The following is a 27985-nucleotide window of genomic DNA, read 5'->3' on the forward strand; positions in this document are numbered from 1 at the left end:
TTGATTTATATTACATACATTTAATCAAGCAAAGGCACCAATGTAGTCCTTGAAAATGGCACTTTAACATTTTTATTTTCTATAGCTAATTCTTCTTTTTGGTATTTTCGTTTTTTAACAAAAATACATCAAATGATATTGATGTCCTGGTTGCAGTCCAACCCTTTACATTTATACAGAGGCTTTAAAGGTTCCCTCCCTTATTCAGCCCAGACTTCCCAAAGTCCCCCAAGGCAGGCTGTCACCCTGGTTTTTCTAATTCTAGTGAGCTTTGAGAACAATTTTGTATAAAATGTAAGTATAAACATCTCCACCAATGTCTCCTCTACTAATAACATTCCCTTAATTCTGTCATAGATCTAGTTTTGAAGATCTCTATACAAACATACTTTAGATCTTTCAGGAGTCTCTTTAAGGTGATTCTGATTTCATATTAATTACATTTATTACAGGTCACACTTCTTCTGAATCTCTACCTACAAACTGGCCTAACTTTTAGCCACTTGAGACAAACGATATATAACTATATTTTATCTGATCCTTTTGTTTTCATAGCTACAAAGTTCTACATCACAAGACCACATTGATGCTGTTTGAATATTGAAATTCATTAACATTAAACTAAACTCCACCCCGTCCCCTAAACCCTTTATTCGGAGACAGTTGATGCATTTTTTTAGTTTTTATATGTACTTGTTGTTGATTTTCAAATTCCCCTTTTTATTTTATATATCCCAAACTAAAGTTATTAGTCTCATTAGACCTGATCATTGTCTTCATTACCCGGAGCTTCCTGACTCAGGGCTGGGGGTGTTGCTGCCTGCAGGGATGAACAGAGAGAAGTGAGTGAGTACGTTATGTCAGTAGATACTAACAAGTGTTGAAGTTTGATGCAGCTTTCAATCAGTGGATAAAAGATACTTACTTGAGTCACCAGAGGAACCAGTGGTACGAGAGCCTTTGCTGTCGAGAGATTCAACTGAGCCTGTAAAGAAAATGTATTTAGATATGTGTATATATATTGCCACAATATTGATAATATGGGGAGACTAAACTCATGTATTTCAATGTAATGGAGCTTGATGCAAAATCACGTCTTTGTGACATCTTTCTAGAGGAAAACACTCACCATTGGGAGTGTTGTTCAGGTTGCCTGGGTTACCGTTGTTAATGTCCACCACTGTGTCTAATAACACACAAAGACACGTTTTCTTATAATACTGTATATACTACAGCACCTCACTTCATTATCTCCTGCTTGGTTTAACACATCTAAACACAATCACACTTTGGCACATAAAAAAAAAAGAAAAATCACATAATTCTGAGAAAAAAATAAAACCAAATCATTTCTAGAGGAAAACACTCACCACTGAGGAGAGGTTTCTTTACGTTGGCTGGCTGAGTGTTGGTACCCCCGTTAGGTCCTTAAGAAACACAAAGACACAAAACATTGAGGCCTATCTGCTACTACCTGTTTTGTATATATATACTGTTTACATGACATCATTGTTTTCACGCTTATCAACACCACACAAGAGAAATCATAGAACAATTATTTACTAACAGAAACCAGCAGAGGAGCAGGGGCCTGTTTCACAAAACCAAGATAAGGGATTAAGCCGGGATTTCCCAGTTATCCTGGATGAATTAAGCCTTTATTCGGTTTCACAAAAGCGGAGGCACATAAATCACCATGGAGATTTATTCTGTGCAGCTAGCCTGCTCCTGACCAGGCTAACAGCCAGGATTTATTTAATCCTGGAGCCTTTTCTGATCACCCAGCACTGGTTTTACCCTATTGTTATAATCAGCCTGGATTAAAATACAACAGGTGAATTTAGTGGTTTATTTAAGTACTGTTATTATTTAAAGTTGTGGCCATTACTTTTTTATTTATAATTATTCATGTGACATTGTGTCATTGTTACTGTTATATTGCTGTATGAAGACTGCTGTTCATATTGTTGTTAGAAGTTTGATGAATATATTATGGCAGTTGTTGAGATAATTAGAAAAGGCTGATAACATTTCAAATGTGTTTTAAATGAAGTCTGTTACTAAGAGCAATACATACAATGCTGTACATTTCTATAGCTGACCAATGCACCTTGAATCATTTTAGTTGATTCATTTTTTTTAAATTCTTTAACAATAAGGAAGGATCATGTTTGTTCCACTTCCATGTGTATTGTATTTGGCATTCTTAGCACACAATTTGTGTTGTCCAGTAAACTGGGAATATAATTTGGGAGGAATGTACATTTTAAGAACATATCCTAATTGTACAATCCTCCTAAATTATAGTCTTAGTTCACTGGACCAATAACTATCTAGTGATGTAGGCTACTGTACATTCATGTAATAACAGGGAGAGGACACCTCAATGGTTTTTGACCTTATATTTGGGGGGAAATAACTGATGAATATACTCTGTTCCATTCATGTTTACAGTGTGCATGGAATTTATCACTTAATTATCTTCATAGTTTCTAGATTTTAGAGTCCAATTTCTTCAGTGTCTTTATTTCCTTTGTCCATATATACAGGGAGCAAAGCATATAATATGTAGAGAAGGAAACTCGGCCTCTATAAAAAATAAAAAAAAATGAAACGCGAGAAAAAGCGTGGCAGATAATAGCAGACCGACTGAATAGTCTAAAAATATACATTTATGAAATACTGCTCTTAACTGAAACCATTCAATGAGTCACTGTCATTTGCAAAAACGAACAGTTGTACACTTTGCATTAAAAGCGAGCAGTGGAAGTTAATACGACTTAGGAAACTTATATTTTAGCCCATGAGAGAGAGGGAGGAACAGAGTGAAAGAGATATTTACGTATCACATTGTAGCGTTGTAGAAAATTGATCTTCATTGTAAATTTCCTGAGTAACATTATCTTCTTTTTTGATGCTTACTTTTAAGAAAAAAAGAAAACTTTTTTTTTTTGAAAAAATTTTTTTTCTTAATTTTCTAATGGAAAGATTATGACGGTTTCAGTTCAGAGCCGTGGTCAGTTAATGTTTATGTTTAGGCTACAATTACGCATTCAGTCGGTCCGTGATCGTCTGCCTCGCTTTCTCTCGCTGTTTCATTACAGCGGCCGTGTTTCTTTTCTTTTTATACAAATAATGTGTTTCACGTCGTCATTCTTCCACAAGAAGCTGCTGCTCACTCTGTATAAAGTATGTACAATGCCTATTCTCCATTTTGGCATCAGTAAATCTGTGATCGACCTCGCGGTCTTTTGAGGAAAGCCGTGGACGCGCATCTATCTGAATTACTTCATCCTGGCTCGACCTAATCGCTCCTCCTCAGCCTGGCTTGGCCTTCGTGAAACGCAACAAGCCAGGATGCACAGATTAGACTAGGTCAAGCCTCGTTTTATCAGTTATCCTGGATTTATATATTCTGCTTTTGTGAAACAGGCCCCTGGACTCCGTATATCTCTTTGTTTGACCGGTTATTTTAAAGGAATACACCACCGTTAGTTGAAATAGGGTTATTCACCTTCTCCTCTATATTTATATAGGTGGGCAAACACATTTTTGTTTCAGTGCATGCATTGTCTTAGTCTGGTGGCGCCGCCGCTAGCTTAGCTTAGCGTAATGAATGGAATCCTTTGTTGCCGTTAGCATGTTGTGAGTAAAAGTGACCCCAACAACAACAAAAACAAAACCTAATTACTTCTTGTGGCCTGCGTATTCACGAGTACAAATAGCAATGCAGATTAAGACTAGACGACTTCCTAGGTAGATATTGACGTGGGACTATATTGGATGGAAGTAGACTACAGCCGAAGCACTGCTACTCGTAGACAGAGATATCGGCAACCCGCGGGGCTCTGCGGCCGGTGCAAAGTCACTGTTTCAGGGTTGCTAGTCAACCAAATGCCGCTGCCCTGACTGAGATCCACAGAGCTCCGTGGCAGGCAGCCCGCGGGGCTCTGTGGCTGGCTCACTGTTTCTGAGTTGTTGGACGGGCAGCAGCCTACTCACGACATGCTAACGGCAACAAAGGATTCCATTCACTACGCTAAACTAAGCTAGTGGCGCCGCCGCCGGACTAAGACAATGCATGCACTGAGACAAAAATGCGTTTGTCCACCTATATAAATATAGATGAGATGGTGAATAACCCTATTTCAAAAAACGGTGGTTTGGATTAACAAGACTTTTGGGTTTCCTCCCACTAACTGTAACAATATAGATATCATTAGTACAAAAACACACAGGAGAAAAATTTGAAATTGTACATAAAACATGGGCGATCGCTAATATTTTCAAATCGTGCAATAATAGCTGCTCGAGATCACGGACAGGCGATCTGATCGCCACTCTGACAGACAGGATACATTGAGCACGTAATTGGACAGAACATATTATGGATATGTGGAGCAGCTTTCACTTTCATTTTAGCTTTTCCTCTGCCTCCTGATGTAATAATTGTACATGTGACTGAAACTGTAGTTTATTTGTTGTGTTAGAGGCGAGGCTCGGTACCAGGGAAACTCGATTGTGAAACAATAGCTTCTGTAACTTAGCCCCCAGTAACGTTGAGGGTGCGGACCTAAAGTAGCTCCAGTCCCCTGTAAGCATCCAGGAAGCCAAGAGGCTGGGTGACTGTCTGAAAGAAGCATTGGCCATCAGCTGTCAGATTTATAGAAAAATGACTGGGCCATTGTTACCGCCGTAATTACACACACACACACACACACACACACACACACACACACACACACACACACACACACACACACACACACACACACACACCGCTAAAACATTCATAACTTTAAATAAAGCTCTTACTGGAGGGAGTAACTACAGCAAGCTGTTGATCTGAACTGCTGTTGCCAGGTGTACTTGACCCTGTGAAGAAAAGCAAAGTGTGTTTAGTTGTACTAAGGTGTTCCAGAGACTGCGGCCTGCAGGGAGCACACACATCAGAGAACATCCAGGTTTCATCTTGATCTGTCATCAACTTACTCACAGAATCTAACCCGACCATTTTCAGCTGTTTGGTCCAGACTATGTTACAGCAGTATGACTTTAAAGGTCCAATATGTAATATTTGTACTGTAATAAATCAAAAAATGACACCAATGCCTCATCAGATATTAAAGAAACATGTTAAACTGAAATACTATCTTTTCTGACAACAATGCTAATATCAGTATTTTTTCTTTTTGAAATTTACATTCCGTGATGGAATTTCTGTTTATGTTTTGGTCTGTGGTTGTTATCAACGGCCCAGTTTGACAACCAGGCCGGGTTGCCAGATATACCTGTAAAAACGTAAACCCAGCGCGCTACAGCTGTAACATTGTTACAGCCATGAAAGCAGCTAACAAACGAACAGGATCAACGGAGATAGATTCTACCGGACCTAAAAAAAAGTAAACGGCATGTTTCTAACAGTTGCGTGACCAGAGACGTAACAACCCCCTGGTAAATATTGGAGATGCATTTGAAAGATGGATCCCAAAAGGACGCAGAATTGGCTTATTTCCTCCTGAACAGGTAAGCATTAGCTTCAGGCTAATTTATCACAGCCACTAGGGAGGGGCATTTTATGTCATTTCAACATTTGTGTACTTGCATTGAATTATATAGCTAGAGTACCGGAGTTGGTTACTCGCAAAAACAATTGAGACACAGCCAGTAAAGTGATCCTGACTGGTCCTGGCTAATGCCGCCATTCTAACCCTGTTAACTGCTAACGTTACCAGGAGGACCAGGCAAGCGGGCCATGGCTGTTTACAACGTGTAGTTCAGTGGCTGGAGCCGACAACGGTGAGTTATTTTAAGCCACGAGAGGGGGGCTGTAAATCGGAAAGAGAGGACTGTGAGTTTGCAGTGTGTTTAGCGATTGTTGCCGTAATTCTAAGCCAATGAAGTGTGTTCCGTCGGCAAGGTAGTGGTATATTTAGCATTTCGTATTGTAATTCTAAGCCGAGGAAGTGTGCCTGACTGGCGTGTGGAGAGGACGGTGAGGTTGTTGTGTTTTTAGCGGTTCATACTGTAATGTTAAGCCGAAAAAGTGTGTCTGTCAGTTGGTTACAGAGCTCCGCGTCGTGTATATATCTATGGCTCCGCGTGAGCACGGGCTTTTATGACTGTCGATATAGCCAGCATAACATTAGCTACTCCGCTGTGCTGTGGAGTAATGTCTGGCTATGTGAGACTAGCATCTAACGTTAGCTACTCTGCTGTGCTGTGAAGTAATGTCTGGCTATGTGAGAAAAGTGTCTAGCAACATTGTTGTGAATGCTGCGGTCTCAGCCTGGCAACCTCCGTGAACTTCGAGTCTGCAGGAGGGGGCGGGGGAAACGACTGTCCAGTATTTTGAATTGGTAGTGCAGTAACTATTTTAACCGCTAGCTGCCAGTATTACACACAATATTACATATTGTACCTTTAAAGTGATGGTTCGGAGTAATTCACCCTAGGGTCCTTTGCACCATGACCTCGAGCCAAACACCCCCCACCTGGGTCTAACATTGGGAGAGTTAGCGTAGAGTAGCGTTAGCCGCTGAATAGCTTAGCGCAGGGGCTAATGGACCCACGTTTGTATCTTGTAAGTTACCCCACTAATAATGCCCGAAATTATACCAAACTTCAACAGTAGTACAAATAGGTTATGCTCTCATAAAACGATGGATTGGAAAGTTTGTAAGTACACCAGAAGTTTATGTAAATAACACTTGCCTGCTGGCTTCTGCTCTCTGCTGCTGCTGCTGTCCTGCAGTTAGACGAAAGTGCTTAGGGCCGTCTACAAATTACTACAACGAAAGAGATACACAAAAATATTTATTAATTTAATGATTAAATAAGGTAATGTCTCCAAACTTACCTCCAATTATTACTTGTCTCCTGCTAGTTATATTACAGCACTTACTTAAAAAAAAGTTAAATTAATAAATATTTTTGTTGCATCTCTTTTCGGTTGTAATTTGTAGACGCGGCCTCGTACTGACTTACAGCAGCAACAACAACAGCAGAGAGCAGAAGCCAACAGGCAAGTGTTATTTACATAAACTTCTAGTGTACAGACTTTACAATCCATCGTTTTGAGTGCATAACCTATATATACTAGTGTAGACCTTTGGTATCATTTCGCGGCATTATTAGGGGTCATTTAAGAGATACAAACGTGGAGTCCAGCATGCTATATCAGCAGCTAAGCATACTCTCGCTAATAACTCTCCAGTGTTAGACCCAGGTGAAAAAGCTTCTGGGGGTGTTTGGCTCGAGGTCAAGGTGCAAAGGACCCTAGGGTGAAATTACTCCAAACCATCACTTTAAGTGTTTGATATTCAGAGGGGGAAAATAAAACTTAAATAATTTTCTCTCATTTTTAAAGGATAGCAGCTCTCTGATTCCAGCTTCTTAAATGTGAATATGTTCTAGTTTATTCTCTCCTCTATGAACAGTTTGCCGCTGTTTTCAAAGTTTTTGTCGCTGTTTTTCAAGTTTGTCACCTTTTATTGAAGGTTTTGTCGTTTGTTTTTACCTATTCTTGCCTTTCTTCCTTACTATTTTCTACCGTCTCTTTTTCTTCGAATTTTTTGTCGGTTTTGTCGCCCTAGTGTTGCCTTCTTTCTTTCTGCTGAGTTTTTTTTCCCGAAGTCTTTACTATTTTTGACCTATTCTTGCCTTATTTCTTCTTTCTATCATCTTTTTCCAAGGTTTTGTTGTTTTTGTCTCCTTTTTCCATCAGCATTTAAATGTTTTCCAGGTCCAAGGCTGTTGTTTAGTAAATCTATGTCTGACATTGCTTTATTCTTCCCTTTTATTGAGACTTTTTTTCTACCAAAAGGTATTCGCGCTGGTTAGGGGGTACATGGTTTAAAAAAAAATTTCAAAGGGGGAACATTACTGAAAAAACTTGAGAACCAGTGTGTTAATGTAAACAGAGAACAGTGTGCCAGAAATGCAATGCGCGGTGACCTAGGTCCCATTCAAGGTAAGGTGGATGTTGGAAGTCCCTCTAGTGGACAGAACGTGTAACAACAACCACATGCTTATAGTGGCATAGATGACACATAAGCCTGAGTAGGGTAGTACTTAATTACTAACAGGCTGCATTTGAGCATTAAATATTTGAATATTATTTACATATTTAAAAAATAACATGATATTTGAATGGTATTATAGAGGAAGACTGACAGCTCTACTCCACTGGTGTGTTGTTGTTTAAAGAGGACAATAGTTATGTTCCACCTACCAATTATTCCTCTTCCATACAAGACTAACAGCACCACCCCAACCCCGACCGTTAGAAGGATCCCGAACACGATGCCTCCAATCGCCACACCAATGATTCCTCCAGAGACCTCAGGAACTTTATGATCTAAAACACAGAAAACATTCAGATTAGTTTTTTTATTCAGTTCTCTTTCAACATAATTTCTATTTGTGGGGTTTCATGTATTAATCTTCCAAATTCTGTGGTGAGGAATCTTTGCCGCTACGGTACTTTCAATCATTTGAGACACGTCACTGGCAACTTCCTGCAATAAACATGTAAACATCTGGCACATTTACATGTTGGACTCTGTACTTGTTGATTAATGTGCGTTGACCCTTTTAAATAAAGAAATAAAAAAAAAAAACACCACAAAAAGAAAATGTTACAAATTAAGCTAGACGAAACCAGTCAGTTAGCCAAACTTCAAGTATGCATCAAAGATATAAAATCCTGGATGACTGGATGATGTTAAACTCAGACAAAACTGAAGTTATTGTGCTGGGCCCTAAACACATCTTGATCGCTATATGTATATGAGTACTGTCGATAGCAAAAAAAACGAGCCGAATGGGTGCTAGCAACATGGAGCTGCTGCAGCTAATGCCGAGAGCTCCCACTCAGCTAAAACGTCAGTTATGGGGGCATAAGATAAAGAGTGCCTTTGTGCCTCACAGGCATCATTTGGTCCGTTTCCATGTAGTTACATAGTCACTGATATGATCATAACCACTACAGTGCTCAAATACCTATTTTTGAGGGGGGAATAAACTTCAAAATTTCACCGCAAAAGCATGAACTGTCCTCTGGAGGACATCCACCAGACCAGCGGGCGCCTGTGGATTGTTGTCGGCAGCGGCAGGCGAGGGAGGCGAGGAGGAAGTAGAAGGATTCCCGGTCGGGGCTGCTAGCCCGGCTAAGGAAACTACCGCACAATTCGCCACTGCAGAGACTCATATTCACCAACGACAGCACACAAAATGGATATATATATGCTACAAATACACATGGAACTGCTGCGTGATGATTATTAGCGGAGCCTGGCTGAACACACTCACTCATCCCAGACGGCAGCTAGCAGCTAACAGGGTAGGTGAATTTAAACAATGGCTAAGTTGCAAACGCATCTTGTTGTCATGTAAGGTCCCGGTTCATGTTGCACAGACATTTTAATTGCATTTTGTGTCTGTTAAGAGGCACAAAGACACTCTTTATCTTATGCCCCCATAACTGCCGTTTAGCCAATTCGGCTCGTTTTTTTTTTTGCTATCGACAGTACTCATATACATATAGCGATCAAGATTAACGTAAAAATTGCCCGGAGTTCTCCTTTAAGACTCTCCAGCTGATCCAGAATGCTGCAGCGCGTGTTTTGACAAGAACTAAGAAAAGAGATCATATTTCTCCTGTATTAGCTTCCCTGCATTGGCTTCCTGTAAAATCCAGGATTGAATTTAAAATCCTTCTTCTGACCTACAAGCACTATCATATCTTGAGGAGCTCATAGTACCTTATTGTCCCACTACAGCACTGCGCTCCCAGAATTCAGAGTTACTTGTGGTTCCTAGAGTCTCTAAAAGTAGAATGGGAGCCAGAGCCTTCAACTATCAGGCTCCACTCATGTGGAACCAGCTCCCAGTCTGGGTTCGAGGGGCAGAAACTGTCACCGCATTTAAGAATTAACTTAAATCTCTCCTCTTCGATAAAGCTTATAGTTAAGGAGTGAGGAGTTGCAGCGTCCGCCTAGCCTGGCCACCTGCTTCTCTTCATAGTTTTCAGATTCATTTACCATATAATCAATTGTGTGCATCCATGTCCCAGAAATGCTTGATACTAACCTAGCTCTGGGGAGCCTATTCCCCAGAGTTCATATGTTTTTTCTCACCCAGCATATTTCCTTGGATTAGGGTGGCACCAAGATCTTGGTTGCAGCTGTCGCCGTGGTCCTGCTGCACTCCCTGCTACACCCTGCTATGCTCTGCGGTGCCACGCTACATCCTGTAATGCCCTGCAGTGCCCTGCTACACCTTGAACTACTACAACTACTATTTCCAGTCAGTGTTCCATTATCTTTATTGTGACTATTATTTGCCACTGTTCATCACACCCCCAACCAGCACCGTCAGACACCGCCTACCAAGAGCCTGGGTCTGTCGAGGTTTCTTCCTGAGAGGGAGTTTTTCCTCGCCACTGTCGCACTAACTGCTTGCTCTTGGGGGGAATAACTGAAATTGTTGATTCTTTGTAAATTATAGAGTGTGGTCTAGACCTACTCTATCTGTAAAGTGTCTCGAGATAACTTGTTAGGATTTGATACTATAAATAAAATTGAATTGACAAAATAAATAAAGTTTCTTACCCCACTCCTCCTCAACATGTAACTTGGATGCCAGATGGATCACTTCACAGGTGTAGGTAGACAAGTCACTCCGTAAAATCTCCACGCTGTCTCTTCTCTGGAAGGTCTCGTCACCATTGGGTCGAACACCGGAGGACACAACTCCGTCATCTTCAGTTAGAATACGGTCGTTCCTTTTCATGCGCAGGGTGATTTCTTTTGGTAAGAAACCTGTGGCCAGGCACGTCAAAAGGATTTTTGCTTCAACTTTGGTGTTCCTTGTAAACAGGTGCACCTTCGGAGGAACTGGAATAAAAAAACGCAAAGTGAGATCATATTTGAAGGGTTTTAAGTTTTAATTAAAACATAAATATATCACAAAAAGTAATTGTTATACTAAAACTAGAAACATCAAACACTACTGCCCCCGTTTTTGGTTGAAAACTCCAGGGTTGCTTTGTAGTCTGGACTAAGCCTGCATGATATTGTAAAAAACTTTGCGATACATCTTTTCCTGCGATACATATTACAATATGAAAAAAGATTTATTTTTTACAAGATGACATAAATAGCTCTATTTGTAAATAATAAATAATTCTCGATGACTGGAGTGATTTATATAGTTAGATATATAGTAGAGTTTTTTTTCTACTTACAAATGTTGACAGCTGAACCTCTGGGTAAATTTATAAGGGAATCTACACAATTTAAATTTGATAAAATACGATTGAACCATAAACCATGGCTGTAGTACTCAAGTCCGGACTCGAGACGATTTTTCTATGGTCTCGGACTCGCTGGTATTTAGACTTGGACTCTGCCACTGGTCTTGCCAAATATGGCTTTTGGTCTCGCCCGATTTCATTACATTACATGTCATTTAGCTGACGCTTTCATCCAAAGCGACTTACAATTGCTATATATGTCAGAGGTCGCATGCCTCTGGAGCAACTAGGGGTTAAGTTTCTTGCTCAGGGGCACATTGGTTTATGTATCGCAGTGGGAATCGAACCCAGGTCTCCCACACTAAAGGCATGTGTCATATCTACTGCGCCATCACCACCCCAGTCCAGGTGTCTTGTATTATTAATAATAATAATAATAATTAATAATAATAGTAATATTGGAGGGAAAGTGAAACACAGTGAAACACAGCTTGGACGGGATGTTGTTCGGCTTTTCACAAGTTTAGACAGCTAGCCAACGCTACGCCGACAGAGTTAGCCTAGCCTGCTTGGTAAATATTACAACTGCCTTCGGAGTTTCCTATATCTGCATCCAACGTTGTCAACATAAGACCAGTGCTCCTTTTTTACCATCATTTTATTGAATTAAATATTAAGCTTCGCTCCTATGAAATGGGTGGGTTTTTGTTACGTTACACACAAAGCTAACTGGCTATAGTTAGCCTGTACGTATGCCAGCGGAAGTTAGCTAACGTTGCTGAGCCAGCCAGCAACTTCGGCAGTAGAGTTTCACCATATGTCATTCTGTTTTCTTTAGATTAGATTTTATGTGATCAAGGGGAATGGCTATACTTACAAATCCTGGGTGTTGTGACACTGGTTTTGCTTTTAGATCAACAAATAATAACCCAAAACGATTGTCTTGATACTGTCATGCATAAGACTTTTTTTTTTTTTCTGTCCTGGACTCGGTCTTGACTCAGACTCTGTCTTGTCTTGGTCTCAACTAGTCCTGGTCTTGGACTTGTCTTGGACAAAGGTAGTCTTGACTACATCTCTGCCATAAACCATGTTTGCTGATGTTTATTGATTTAAAATGTTACAATGAAAGAAAAGCTCACAGGCTTGCACCCCCTTAAAAATAGGCAAGTAATTAGTTTTGTCAGTTGTCTAAACAACAAACATTTTTGTGTAAATAAAAATCATTTCAAGACCCGTTAGTTTCATGTTTCATATTTTGATAACCTGCAGTCCTTCCAATAACTAAAGCTACTTCTATTATCTCTAGATTAAATTAATACATACTGGCTTCTTCTAGCTGTTTTTTTCCATAATTGATGAACTTCCCCAACCAATCGATGCACTCGTTCTCCAGGTAGCCTTTGGTGTATTCTTTTAGGACCTGGACTTCGTCCCACTTTCTCTTGGTCTGGACTGCCGCGGGATTTGAGGCGACCCAGACGCTGTTGACGTCGTCGAATGACAGGAAGTCGTTTCCATCGTAGCTGTACTTGTCCACGCCGCGTCGGAACTTAATCTCTCCGTCCTTCATTTCGCCTTCGCAGCCGTGCCTCCACTGGAGAATATGGGTGTCTGAAAGCAAAGTGAAGCGCAGGACAGTGAAACAAATGCCTAACAACAAGGAAATGCATAAATAATAACATAGCCGGACAAGACGTTGAGGTGGGTTTCTAGGTTTCCTGGTTAAACATTAAAGAACTTAACACTAGACTGAAAAGCGGTGTTTAAAAGTAATCTGTAGTTAACGCTACCCTGGAAATCCAGAGTTTAATCTACTAGTTAGCTCCTCTGGTAGCTAAGAGTTTAATCTACCAGTTAGCTCCTCTGGTAGCTAAGAGTTCAATCTACCAGTTAGCTCCTCTGGTAGCTAAGAGTTCAATCTACCAGTTAGCTCCGCTGGTAGCTAAGAGTTCAATCTACCAGTTAGCTACGCTGGTAGCTAAGAGTTCAATCTACCAGTTAGCTCCTCTGGTAGCTAAGAGTTTAATCTACCAGTTAGCTCCTCTGGTAGCTAAGAGTTCAATCTACCAGTTAGCTCCTCTGGTAGCTAAGAGTTCAATCTACCAGTTAGCTCTTCTGGTAGCTAAGAGTTCAATCTACCAGTTAGCTCCTCTGGTAGCTAAGAGTTTAATCTACCAGTTAGCTCCTCTGGTAGCTAAGAGTTCAATCTACCAGTTAGCTCCTCTGGTAGCTAAGAGTTTAATCTAATAGTTAGCTCCTCTGGTAGTGGAACATGATCTGTACCACTATGTGGTAAATGGGGTATCCCCATATACTGGTGCTGATCTCAAAGCTTTTAAAAGTCTGGATGCTTACCAGTTCTTTGTAGCTGGCTGGGTTACAGGTGCGCGATGCTGCACGCGTACCGGTACCTCATAATGGCTAAGATAAGACATCAATCTAGGGTTTATTTTGTATTAACATCTATTCTTTACTTAAGTAAAGATTTATATAACACATATCCCATGTTTTTAGAGGACATGATCGGTAGTGGCTAACCACATACCGTTGTTCACTGGGTGTGCCAATGCAACTTCCTAATGGATGCCTGAACGCATCCCAGCTCGGAAGTGCCATCATTAATTATCTATCACACGTTAATCCATGCAGTAAATCACGTAGTGTCTATGATCAGTTAGTCTGGATGCCAGCCGAATTTAGCGCCGCCCACAACATTCGAGGTCGGGAAGTTCGGTCTGGAGTCGCTCCGTTGAGGAGCAATTATTGCCCGAACAGGATCTGTTCGGACCAATCAGATTCTCGGACAGATGATCAACAGTAACAGAATCAACCACGTCACCAAAGAACGCTTGGGTTGAATTTGTTTACAACAGGTGGCTGCCGCTGGAGAACTGAGATGTTTAGATTCCACCTGTTGCAACTTCCTAATGGAAGTCTGTTACAGACAATATCGACAGCGCATTAATTTTAAAATCCTCAGCGGAGGAGCCTCAACAACTGCCCGAAAGCACGGTAGCGTTATATGATGGAGAGAGATAGAGAGAGACTGGAGAGAGAGACCGTTATATGGTGGAGAGAGATAGAGAGAGACTGAAGAGAGAGAGCGTTATATGGTGGAGAGAGATAGAGAGAGACTGAAGAGAGAGAGCGTTATGGGGTAGAGAGATAGAGAGAGACTGAAGAAAAACCAGCGTTAAGAACAAAGCGGTGAATCAGAGAAATAAAACGTGTTTTCGCCGATTCATCTCTAGAAATGCAACTGTAGCGAGCATGTCACTATCACTAACGTTCCACATTTATATTTACACGCAACAAATGATATATCCAGCTTCAAAAAAGTCTAAAAGTCGGAAGTTTGAATGAATGCATTGTGGAAAGAGAGGTTGCTATGGAGACGATACACAGTGTTGAGTTCTGTTCATTGACATATATAATGGACCAATAGACCCCGTTGCTCTGGACGGAGACCAGTGAAGGCTATTAGAAGCACTTTTCCGGTGATCACTTGCTTTACTGCGCAGCCTCCAACTGAGAGAGACAACGTAGATGTGACGTGAAAGTGTAAAGTCTTCTGGTAGCTGTGCCGAGAGAAAGCTCAATCATTCCCAATCTTACAGAGATGGAGAGCGTAGGTATATGTAAGGAGATAACATAGGCACAGGCTAATTACTGATCACTAACATGCTAGTTAACATTAGTAATTAAACCTAAACAGCTAATGGAAGTCCAAACTGCCTGTGAGCTTCTCCTGTACTATACGGTAATTCCTCTACTGTGTGACAGTAAGTCTCGTGGTTATGAGCCAATCGTTAGCCTATTGTTATAAAAGCGTGTGCTACGGAGCCATAACGTGAGCTACAAGTTAATGGAGCCTTTTATACATTGTCGTGTTTCTTTAGAAATAAACAACGGACAAATAGAGTCTTTAAACGCTTCAGATGTAAAGTTATTCACTGTCAAAGTGGCGCCAAAATGTATGCTAGTCAGTGAAATGCTAACGGGAGGTGATCTCCTTGTAGCGACAAAATGGCGCCATAGGAGGTTCGAGTTCTGAAGCGAAGCTTACCCCCCTTTGTTCTGTTGACAGTTGAGTTGAGTACCATTGCTCTGATTGGTTGTAGGTCTATCCAATGAATGCAGAGGCATTTTTCTTCCTGGTTCGGTTAGAACACACCCCATAATCACAGCCCAATGGAGCAGTTTCAGACTCACATTCTGACTAGAATCTGAGTAGGACCACGTCAGGCTAATGATCAGTAGTAACCACACATAATTGTAACATCTAGCCATCTTCTTATCTGTGATTATATTCGCTGTAGCCTATGTTAAGATTTGACCGGTGGATATTACGACGTGATGGGCAGCAGCTTGCGAGCAGTCCAAAGCTAGCTGCAGCTAGCTCGTCAGCTAGCCGGGGTAGGAGCTCTGCAGAAACGCATTTAACTAGTTTTTTTGGCCTTTTTGAAGCTAGTTTCCATGCCATCTTAAATTTAACCGATATTTTTTGTATGTATGTTAAGTTAAATGATCAAGGGAATGGCTTTCTTTTTTGGATATGTAGCTAGCTAGGTCAGTGAATAACCGATGTTAGCTAGTTATGTGGGTCATCATCAGGTTGGACCTGTTAGCAGGAACAGCTGGTTAGCACGGCAGCTAGCTAGCTGGTTGAGGATCATTTTATTCATCACTCATTTAAAACAGAAAGGCAACATGCTTGTGTTGGTGAGGATTACTCTGCAGATTGTGAATGTGTGAACACAAACATGAACGAAAACGTACGCGTTTAACTTGCCATCCGTCTACAGCATAGCTCTTCCGCTGTCCGTCATGGCGTTCATAATTCGCGCGAGTAGGGTGACCAGATTTTCCGGCGCTAAAACCGGGACACTTTGCACGTGACCCTAGTGCTCGTGCACGCACACGCTTTTTAACGTGAACATGTGCCAGCCCAGGTCAGACATACACACAGACATTAACTTCATTATTTTGATCACAGTCTCCTCATCTAATAATAACAGTGTTTTTTCCTGTAAAATTAACAAAATTGCAGCAACAGCCTTTTTCAGTTTAGTGTGAGATTTATGTTGAGATTTTTTCTAAAAAAGATTCTTTGAAGTGTTATTTATTCCAAAAATACCAAAAGAATTAAAAAGATTTATTGAAAATTTTGAGCATAACCACTTCATTTCCTGCATTCAATTTTTTTCTAGTTTCTTTTCTCTTTCTGGTGAATTTCTACCTTTTTTCTGAATCAATGTATACTGCAACCTGCAAATATCTGTAGCCTAGGCATCATTTACTCCTCCCTCCTGTTTGGCGTCTTTTGGTGAGGAAGTAACCTTGATCCTTAAATGTGCATATGACAATTATTCACCTCAATGATACATTAATTCATTTTAATTTATAATATTTCAGATGTGTTTGAGCAAGATTTCTGCTCATGTCCAAAACTTTGTGCACCTTCAAAATACAGCATATCTGTGTTCTCTGTGAGAAGATGAGTCGTGACATTTTGAGAAAAATAACGTTAGGTTAGTAGGCTATAACAAGAATAAAGTCACTATATTTCAGAAACTAATCTATACCTGCACCATAGTCTGCTGTGCATTACGTGATAGCTCTGCTGATACGGCAGATCTCAGACCTCCTGACAGACTCAGAGCCCCGTTTGGGTCTCTGGTCTCTGAATGAGACAAATAGTTTAGCTGGAGAAGTAACTGAATGCTGCTCTACATCAGAGGTGGAAAACGGAAACTACAGAAATACACAAACGAAACACATCTACCGCAGCATGCCCACAGCTGAGGGCGTCCATAAACCTGAAGCTGCGCTGCATTTTACAGAGAGAGTGGACACTAAGAGACCCACAGGTCTGCTTCAGAGCTCCGTGTGGTTGAGTCTGAACCGTAGACTGGAAAAGTCACCTCACTGGAACTTCAAACTAAATCATTAGTATTGCGCTCCTAAACTTTGTGTTGATGGCATCAATGTATTACACTGATTTGGCTAGGATTCCTCCCAAAACTTCACCTGGCTTTCCTCACGGAGAGATGGTTGCTAGGTGATAGCAACAAATACTGCATGGTCGGACCCCGCACGTAGCTGCCCGTTCTATTCGCCTCGGAAAAATAAACTGGACAAAGTTACATTCGGGGCTAAACTCAAAAAATTCGGGGCTGTAGCCCCGGCAAAATAGGCTGACGCCGCTCCTGGTGTAAACCGGGACATTTTACTTTTGTCCCGACAGGTTTTTGTCGGGACTTGGGACAAACAATTGAAAATCGGGACTGTCCCGGTCAAACCGGGACGTCTGGTCACCCTACGCGCGAGTGGAGCGTGACGTCACGTGCAAAGGGTCTATATCTGCACAAATCAATGTGGTCATGGACTGTTTTTTTTTGTGTCCATGTTCTGCTGTCTGTTTTCTTTGTTTTGATGTTTTGTGTGTTGCATGTTATGTGGTGGTCTACAAAGTTTTAAAGGTCCCATGGTTTTTTAACATTAATATGAGTTCCCCCCCCCCCAGCCTGCCTATGGCCCCCCAGTGGCTAGAAATGGTGATAGGTGTAAACCGAGCCCTGGGTATCCTGCTCTGCCTTTGAGAAAATGAAAGCTCAGATGGGCCAATCAGGAATCTTCTCCTTATGATCATGGCTTTCAAAATGAGCAAAGTGGCAGTTGGTTAAGGCCACGCCCCCCCCTCCTCTCTCCTCCTCAATAGCTACAGACACAGAAATGGCACATCCTAAGGAAAGCTCATTGTGGGACTGGTAGTGGCTGTAATTCTGCACCAAGGCTGAATTTTGGGAAAGAGACTTCAGATCCAGTATTAGGGGCCCACTAAGGTCTATATAAAAGAGACTTTAGATACAGTATTAGGGGACCACTAAGGTCTATATAAAAGAGACTTCAGATCAAGTATTAGGGGACCACTAAGGTCTATATAAAAGAGACTTCAGATCCAGTATTAGGGGCCCACTAAGGTCTATATACTGTAAAAGAGACATCAGATCCAGTATTAGGGGACCACTAAGGTCTATATAAAAGAGACTTCAGATCCAGTATTAGGGGACCACTAAGGTCTATATAAAAGAGACTTCAGATACAGTATTAGGGGACCACTAAGGTCTATATAAAAGAGACTTCAGATACAGTATTAGGGGACCACTAAGGTCTATATAAAAGAGACTTCAGATACAGTATTAGGGGACCACTAAGGTCTATATAAAAGAGACTTCAGATACAGTATTAGAGGACCACTAAGGTCTATATAAAAGAGACTTCAGATACAGTATTAGGGGACCACTAAGGTCTATATAAAAGAGACTTCAGATGCAGTATTAGGGGACCACTAAGGTCTATATAAAAGAGACTTCAGATACAGTACTAGGGCACCACTGAGGTCTACAAAGCATCCAAAGAGCACCATGTCATGGGACCCATGGCTCGACATTAAGGCTTGTCCGCTTGTCTGGGACAAGTGGATTTTTTGTAGGGCAAGTGGAAGAGAAATTTACTTGCCCCTCTGGTCAAGTTAAAACTCAAATAAAACTAAATAAAATGCCATTTGTTACTTCACGTTATGTGCCACTCATTATGTCTATGTTACCGATTTTAAACAAATAATTTTTTTTCCCCACAATCTGGGGCAGCAGACCGCTAACGTTAGACCCAGCGGCAGTGGGATAGCAGACCACTAATGTCGGACAGACCGTTAGCTAGCTGTTCAGCTCATTCTCTGTAAGCGATGCTCGTTTTTCTGACTTGCCGGATTAAACATCAGCTAATAATCAACTGCAAAGTTGCTACACCTTTTAAAGGATCCCTTGGTAAATCAGCCCCTGCCGGGTAGAAAGTGAAATTGTAGAAAAAAAATAAAATAACGTCAACACCAACATTTAGTGGCAAAATCCATTGTTATGTCTACAAGATTATTTTAGATATTAGTATAAATTCCAGTAACCACTACCTCTGGTGATACACTGCACACTGGCGTGAAACTTATTACTTTGTATTATGGAGTCTGGAGATCCTTTTTTCTTGTTGAAGGGGAAATCTATTGTTGGGACACGTTTGTTTCTACTGTTTCAACTAAATTTTATTAATGTTGATAGTGTTTGGATGCTTTCAACGTTTTTTTTCTAATTCTGCATTAGCAAAACACACAACAAAATTATAAAATGATAAATCTTTACCTGGACAAGTGACTTTTGTGCATAAACAAGTGAAACGTAAATGTACTTGTCCAAAGGACAAGTGCCTCACAAAGTTAATGTCGAGCCCTGGGACCTTTAAGGATGTCCTGCCTCTTTAGACTGTAAACCTAGTTTACCTACGGGTAGCAACAAAGTAACCTGAACCTGAGTATAAAGTGTTTCCCAGACGAGTCTTACCCGTTTCATTCTGTCTCATTCGTTCCTTCAGGATGTCGATGTTGACTCTGAACCACTGCTGCTTGCTCTGGCGGGACTGGGTGCCTTTGTCCCAGTAATCTTCAGGCAGTTGCTCTTTCATCCAGGCCTGTTTGGGAACTTTCTTCTGGTTGTCGCTGTCAAAGTAGTCGATCATCCTGCCGTTGAGCAGACCCATGGCTGTGAACTCGTGGATGCCCGGTAGGTCGACAGGTTTGGAGAAGGCCGTGTAGATGTAAGTGAGGGAATGAATCTCTGAGAGTCACACAGGTAGAAAGACAGATATGTATTAGACGAGGAAGATAAGCACCCAGTAGATTTAGTGAAACCTATCCATCCATATATTTAGACACAGCATGGGTCCAAACGCTCTGACACACAAATGTCCAAATGGACAACTGCATTGCACTTAGGGTTGGGTACCGAAACCCGGTGCTAATACGGCACCAGTGGCTTAACGACCGGTATCTACCGGACCAACGAGCAACGTGAAGTTCGGTGCCACTGAAATGCCTGCGCTGCCCTCTGATGCTCTGAAACAGATAGTTAGAGGCAACAGAAGCATCGCTGCATGTGACGCTAGTTAAAGTGCTCATATTCTGCTCATTTTCAGGTTCATAATTGTATTTAGAGGTTATATCAGAATAGGTTTACATTGTTTAGTTTTCAAAAAACACCATATTTTTTGTTGTACTGCACATTGCTGCAGCTCCTCTTTTCACCCTGTGTGTTGAGCTCTCTGTTTTAGCTACAGAGTGAGACATCTCAACTTCTGTAACATCTTTGTTGTCAGTCGCACATGCTCAGTAGCTAGGTAAGGACTACATGCTCAGTACAGGGCTGTCAAGTGTCACGCATTGAGCGTGACAGTCACTCATTTCGGTCTTTTGTCACGCACTTCCGCCACACATTGTATTTCTCACGCGTAAAAATTATTTATAATAAATTGAATATGCCTCAGCGCCCAAAATTTCTCTGGCTGCGCCGCTCTCACTATGGAACCGGCAGGAATCAAACGCGTCTGGCCGTTTTACAGTTGTGCGGAGGCTCCACGCAGAGCTCTTGCTATAGTCTACATAAGTGGCCTGATGTTTATGCTTGTGCGCTGGTGTGTGCGTCGAGCCACATGTGTGTGTGGGGGGAGTGTGTGGTAGAGGGAGAAGTGAGAGAGTGAGAGTATCTTTGGAGCAAGTAACCGACTCTAGAGTCCTAGTGAGAGAAACAAAGTGTCTCCTCCTGTTCTTTCTGACCATGGCGGGAAATGTGTAGCAGGAGAAGTTAACCCTCTCCTTGATTTCATGTTGTTTATGGAGAAATAGAACCAGGAAACGAGTCAGGGGAAATGCAACGCTACCAAGCCCATAGACCGTGACCAAGCCACGGCTTAGCTTACATTTTTTATGTCTAAGTCGAGCCTGCCACTTATCAGCCAAACAAAAAAAAGAAAGGGGCTACACAATAGCCAATCAGAAAATAGCACTATTTTATCTGGGTTAAGATTTAATGCAACAACCAATGAAAAAAAAGCAAAGCATACAGACACTTCCCTAAACATTCGCTCATTCAGAGACCAGAGACCCAAACGGGGCTCTGTGTCTGTCAGACAGTCTGAGATCTACCGTATCAGCAGAGCAATCACATAATGCACAGCAGACTATGGTGCAGGTAGATTATTTTCTGAAATATATTGACTATTATAACTTTATTTTTCTCAAAGTATCAAGACTCCTCCAAAACTCAGATAAAAGAGATATTTTGAATGTGCACAAAGTTTTGAACATGAGCAGAAATCTTGCTCTAACAAATCATATTACAGTCCAGGGGTTTATTAATTCATTAAAATGAATTAATGTATCATTGACGTGAATAATTGTCATATGAACATTTAAGGAGGTTACTTCCTCAACAAAAGATGCAAAAGGGAAGAGTAAATGATGCTAGGCTACGTGTGCTGACTCAGATATAATTAGAAAAGTCGATCTACAGGAGAATAAATGGATGAAAGCAATACAGAATGCCTGAGCCTAACTGCAATATATTCCATTATGTTTTTATATTTGGATTATAATCTATGTTTACCTTTACATAAAGATTTCCAGCATAAATTGATTCAGAACAAGGTATAAATAGGTGCATACAAATTCACCAGAATGCAGGAAATGAAGAGTTTAATGCTCAAAATTTTCTGGGGGAGGACCCCCAGACCCCCCCATTATCATAAGTAACCATACAGAAATTGAATAAATACTTTGTATTTTGTCTAATTGTCAGTGCCATGTGTCAAATCTTTTATTGTGTAAATCTGAGCAATTATTAATAATAACAAAAAAAACCCACTAATAATAATAATATTAATGAAACACCCCTATTCCTGCGACTTGTCCAACCCTCCACCAATCTATGATCTTTTTTTTTGGGGGGGGGGAGGTGTCACTCTTGCCTGTCTTCAAAACTTGAGAGCCCTGTCAGTAGCTAGGTAAGGACTACATGTTCAGTAGCTAGGTCATACCTGTCAAGTTTTGGATTTGAAAATAAGGGAAGTTTTCCGGTGCCCACCGCGAGCAGTCCCACCCCCCCAACCAAGCTCCAGTATCCCTTACATTTTAAGACAGGTGCACAAGAAAGCTAAAATCACCACTTGATGCAGAATGCTGAAAACATTTACAATTTATAACATTGCTTGTCTTTACATTTTCTTTTCATTCCACACATTTTCATTTCATATTGCTTTTCTTTTACAGTTTTTCTTTTCATTTCACATAACTTTTCTTTACTCTTTTAGTGAGTTATTGTACAAATTTGTTGCAGACTTTGCATTCTTTAAGACTGTTTAGGAAGAAGTGTATTTGTGGGCGGGGCCAGAGTGGTTTACATGAGAGTAGAGCGCAGACAGTTCTGTCTAACGTCATCCTATTCTCTGGAACAATCTTTCGTACCATGCTAAACACCCTTTCTCAACTTGCATTGCTATGGGGAATGCATAGTAAAGCCTTCATAAGTTTTGGCAGCGCACCATCTCTGTCGTAGCGTCCATCATCATCTGACCTCACACACTAACCTCGCCACAACTGCCACCTACAGTACCTGTAGTAGGCTACTGACAGAGCTCAGATTGGGAATGTTTTTTTTCTGTTTTTTTTACTCCGCTCGGGCCCGGGGTATTATTATTTTTTAATAACGCAGGTTAAAGTACGGGAGATTTACGGGAAAATACTCATTACGGGAGGACAGCGGGAAAGAAGGGGAAAATACGGGACTTTCCCGGCCAAAACGGGACACTTGACAGGTATGAGCTAGGTAAGGACTACATGCTCAGTAGCTAGGTAAGACTACATGCTCAGTAGCTAGGTAAGGACTACATGCTCAGTAGCTAGGTAAGACTACATGCTCAGTAGCTAGGTAAGACTACATGCTCAGTAGCTAGGTAAGGACTACATGAGCTAGCTAGGTAAGGACTACATGCTCAGTAGCTAGGTAAGGACTACATGATCAGTAGCTAGGTAAGACTACATGCTCAGTAGCTAGGTAAGGACTACATTATCAGTAGCTAGGTAAGACTACATGCTCAGTAGCTAGGTAAGACTACATGCTCAGTAGCTAGGTAAGGACTACATGAGCTAGCTAGGTAAGACTACATGCTCAGTAGCTAGGTAAGACTACATGCTCAGTAGCTAGGTAAGACTACATGCTCAGTAGCTAGGTAAGACTACATGCTCAGTAGCTAGGTAAGGACTACATGAGCTAGCTAGGTAAGGACTACATGCTCAGTAGCTAGGTAAGACTACATGAGCTAGCTAGGTAAGGACTACATGCTCAGTAGCTAGGTAAGACTACATGAGCTAGCTAGCTGTTTCTCCAACTTGGGTCAGCACAAGGCAGGATTAGCCGAGAGACTTCTTCTAAACGAGGGCACACTTCACACTTTGCGTGGAATATCTGCAGAACAGGGACATGGAAGTAGTTCTTTTATAGATTATGGTGAACTAGTCTGCGTTGTAGCAGTGTTTTAACACTGAGAACGAGGGGTGAGTGGCTAGTGACGTAGAAAGCCGTGCAGATTTTGACCAGCTCACCCGGAGACTGAAGGCAGGACACATTCAGAAACCGGATCTCACTCAGAACACCATGGATGAATTTTTTTTTATTTCCAAGTTTGTATGCGTGTGGAAGCACCAAAAACACCAAATAACACCCCTAATCCCAGAAAAAGTGTTTTTTTTTTCTTAATATGGGCACTTTAACACTACACTTGGCAGCGGGTGACGTTAGCCTACTGTTTTATGGACTGTGTTGACTTAGGGTCAAATTGACCCGTTTTCAATTTTTGTTTTATATCAGAAAATATATGACGTAGAAATAAGCGCTGAAAATGTAAAGAAGAAAAATTTTACAATTTAAAACGTTGGAAAAAGCAAAATCAAACGTCAAAAAGGCGTCAAAAACGTTGGGAAAAAAAGTGTTTATTTTTAACGTTGACGGGAAGACTGCACAAGGGTTAAACACGGTTAAATGCTGACAGCTAATGTTAAACGGTGTAAAGTGTGACTGTATTTCACTGTAGAGGATTCCAACAGCGGGACGTAGCAGTCTGCAGCTGCAGTCGTCAGAAAAACAACACAGACGGTGTGTTTACCTGAAACTCGCCAGAAGTAGTTATCGTAGTAGTAGCAGTATACGTTATTGTTTATTCCAACGTCTATCAAGCTGCTGAACTCCAACAGTAAATCTCAGCACAACAGACCAAAAGTGCAATAAACACACCAGCACTTTTAGCATAAATCACACATAAATCCTCCATAAAGCTAGGAAGACACTGGAATAAAATCCCAAAATCTTTTCACCATGGATATATAACGTACCACAAACATTTTGGGGGTCAATTCTTAATCCTAACATTACAGAAAAATACTTTGCACATCTACAATGTGAGACAGGTGTGTAGGAGGGGGACAAGCAGGTCAAAAGATGGGAAGAAACTCCCACACAATGTCTAACTCGCAAAACTATACAACGCTTAATAGTAGGTAGTTGCCTACTTATTAAACTTAAATCTTCTGGTGATACCCAGCCCAGGACTTAAACAATTAATCAGTACTGTCAATCAGCACAACGGCAGCTTCAGTTCTCTGTCAGACTCACACCCGATCTGTTTTAGCCACAGTACTTCCATGTAGTCACACACACACACACACACAACACACACACACACACACACACACACACACACACACACACACACACACACACACACACACACACAGTAAAAACGTAAAAACCGAAGTAGCACAAATGTTTCTTTTAACGGTACAAATCAGCACAAACGATTGAGACCATTTGGGGGAGATTTGGACATTAATGGGGGGCTGGGTGATGTCACTGGCCAGAAAATGTAAAGTTGAATTACGTAAAACCCTTAACATCACAAACGAGAATTTTTACGGCACAAACCAGCACAAACGAATAGCAGTGTTTTTAATATTTTTTGGATGAAATGGGGGGCCAGCTTCACGCAGGTATTTTAGACTTATGTTTACATTTTAATTATTTGAGTGTTTTCCATGGTTGTGTTGACATTTTTGCCTTTGTAACTGAGGGGATTATAATCAGAGGAAGGTTAAGTTTAAAATAAAACTTTTATATATTTTCTCCTGGTCCTTATTTAAATAGGTCATTGCCCCCAGTGTGTACACAGCTTGTTAGAAAACTGTGGTAAAGTCATGTGTGTATATGTCTGTCAATATATGCACTATATTGCCAATTATTACAGTTACTATTTAAGATGTTGTATCGTCTGTACAGTCATATGCAGTGGTGGAGGAAGTACTGAATCTCAGTACTTAAGTAAAAGTACAAATAACCAGAGACATACAGTACAGGCCAAAAGTTTGGACACACCTTCTCATTCAATGTGTTTCTTTATTTTCATGAGTATTTACATTGTAGATTCTCACTGAAGGCATCAAAACTATGAATGAACACATATGGAATTATGTACTTAACAAAAAAGTGTGAAATAACTGAAAACATGTCTTATATTTTAGATTCCTCAAAGTAGCCACCCTTTGCTTTTTTTGATAGCGCTGCAAACCCTTGGTGTTCTCTCAATGAGCTTCATGAGGTAGTCACCTGAAATGGTTTTACCTTCACAGGTGTGCTTTGTCAGGGTTCATTAGTGGAAGTTATTCCCTTTATTAATAAAAAGCAAAGGGTGGCTACTTGCGAGAAATCTAAAATATAAGACATGTTATTATTTTTCACACTTTTTTTTGTTGTAATAATTCCATATGTGTTCATTCATAGTTTTGATGCCTTCAGTGAGAATCTACAATGTAAATAGTCATGAAAATAAAAAGGAAACGCATTGAATGAGAAGGTGTGTCCAAACTTTTGGCCTGTACTGTATTTACCTAGTAAAAGTAGAAGTACCATAATGATCCTCTTGTACTGGAAAATGATTTATAAACACAACTTTACTCCACATAGTTGCCCAATATGAAATAATAGGTGCATCCTTTACAAAGGGAAATCGTTACGTTATGGTGATTGGGTTGAGAGAGGTGTCTGGTCTATTCTACATCTGATGGATTTAAGTGGGACTTTTTTGGAGTATGATGAATTAATTAGTACATTTTATGTACCAAGAAACAATACTCAGCAGTTATTAAAGCAATTCCACAGGCAATGGTGAATTTGGTTAAAGGCATCTTGCAGTATGACGCAGTAGTAGCCTACCACACATGCCTTCTCGTTTTTTTGAGGAACTGGATTTTGTGTCATTTGTTGTTTTGTCTGACAAACAAAATTAGGGATGCACCGAAATAAAAATACTTGGCCGAAACCGAAAAAAAGAGGAAACCAAGACTGAAAACCGAAACCCGAAAGAAATTAATCCAATTATTAGTACCATTGCATTTATGGCTATGACTGTGTACTAACTTTACTAAAATCAAGGCATTGCAATTCTATAAATTAATATTAAAGTTTAATTTAAAAAATATCTAGCATAAATATGGCTACAATCTGATAGTCACATACAGTATGTAGTAGCCTAAGAACAGAATAGCTTACCTATTATTATTATTATTATTATTTGAGGCACTTTCTTGCAGGATTTCACTGAACATATCAGACAACGAGGGTGCATGCCCCTCATCTGGTGCAGAGAGACAAGTCTTTGTTTCTGCGCTCTGATCTCCTGCTCCGTGCGCGCTCCGTCTCCGTCTCCACGCAGGTTCTCCGCATCCATCGCGGCCTGGATCATTTCTCGTGCGCCCTGCTTTATTTCCACATCCAAGTAATGCTCTTTATAACGCGGATCAAGTACAGTCGCGATGAAGTGCAGAGGATCCGAACAGATCTCACTGAAACATGTGCTGACAGACTCTAAGAGCGTACTTTTCATTGTTTTCACTCCGTGGTCCGTCTCAACCTCGTTGCCTAGGAGACGCTTTGCAGGTGGAACGGATCGGGTACTGACACACGTGCAGGTCGCGGTTTCTGTTTGCGTCATCACAACATTTTCGGCCGTATTGTTTCGGTGATAAGAGTACTTCGCCCTTTTAGGCCATTTTCGGCCGAAAATTTTCGGTGGCCGAATATTCGGTGCATCCCTAAACAAAATATCAAAATCAAAATATATTCAGTTTACTATCACATGGAACAAACAGTAACTGGGCCTACTCTCATCTGAGAAGCTGGAACCAATGGATGTTCGGCAATTGTTGCGTGAGAATAGGACTGGAAGTGAGAAAAGACTTGAAACTTGAAAAGCAGCCTAGAGCGTGTATCACTTCTTGTTTTGCCTCCAGCTTGTTAGAAAACTGTGGTAAAGCTTCGCACTGATACATTAAAGTTATGTGTGTATACTAAACGTCTAACAAAAACGTAAAAAACAAAACCAAGGAAAAAAAATATTTAAATCAACAATGACATCGGAAAAAGTGACAAAAAAAATTAGGGGAAAAAAAGCTTCAAAACGTCAAAAAAGTGTCGAAATAGACAACCTAAACTCTCAACTTACCGCTGTTTACCGCCAGTCCTGTCCCCAAAAGGACAAACACTGAGAAGAAATACATTGTCACGGAGCCAGACTCTTCTCTTGCTTTGAAATTGTATCCGACATTTCGACCGTGTTTTGGGGATCTATGTCAGGTGTCAGCCTGCAGACCGACTGTCTGCCGCTTCCTGCTTCTTCTGTCAGCCGACTGTCTGTCTGAGTCTGCATGATGCATCCAGGGGCTGCTCGTTAATTACAGACGTATGTCGCAATCATTTCACAGCTACATTTTGTGTGAGTGAGAGCAAATTAACATAG

At 40.9% G+C, this 27985-nt stretch overlaps 1 protein-coding gene across 1 annotated transcript; it reads right to left on the reverse strand.

The window, feature by feature from the left end:
• Positions 1-220: 220 nt before the first annotated feature.
• On the reverse strand, positions 221-27862 carry LOC120571109 (H-2 class I histocompatibility antigen, Q10 alpha chain-like). Its single transcript, XM_039819796.1, has 10 exons — positions 27692-27862; positions 19654-19926; positions 12584-12871; positions 10614-10898; positions 8234-8359; positions 4816-4875; positions 1371-1427; positions 1130-1186; positions 926-985; positions 221-816 (listed from the first exon to the last, which is right to left on the reverse strand). Exons 1-10 carry the CDS (start codon positions 27744-27746, stop codon positions 758-760), a joined length of 1320 nt encoding a protein of 439 aa, XP_039675730.1. The 5' UTR covers positions 27747-27862; the 3' UTR covers positions 221-757.
• Positions 27863-27985: the final 123 nt, after the last annotated feature.

Source organism: Perca fluviatilis, chromosome 13 (assembly GCF_010015445.1).
Source record: "Perca fluviatilis chromosome 13, GENO_Pfluv_1.0, whole genome shotgun sequence".
NCBI classification, from domain to species: Eukaryota; Metazoa; Chordata; class Actinopteri; order Perciformes; family Percidae; genus Perca; species Perca fluviatilis.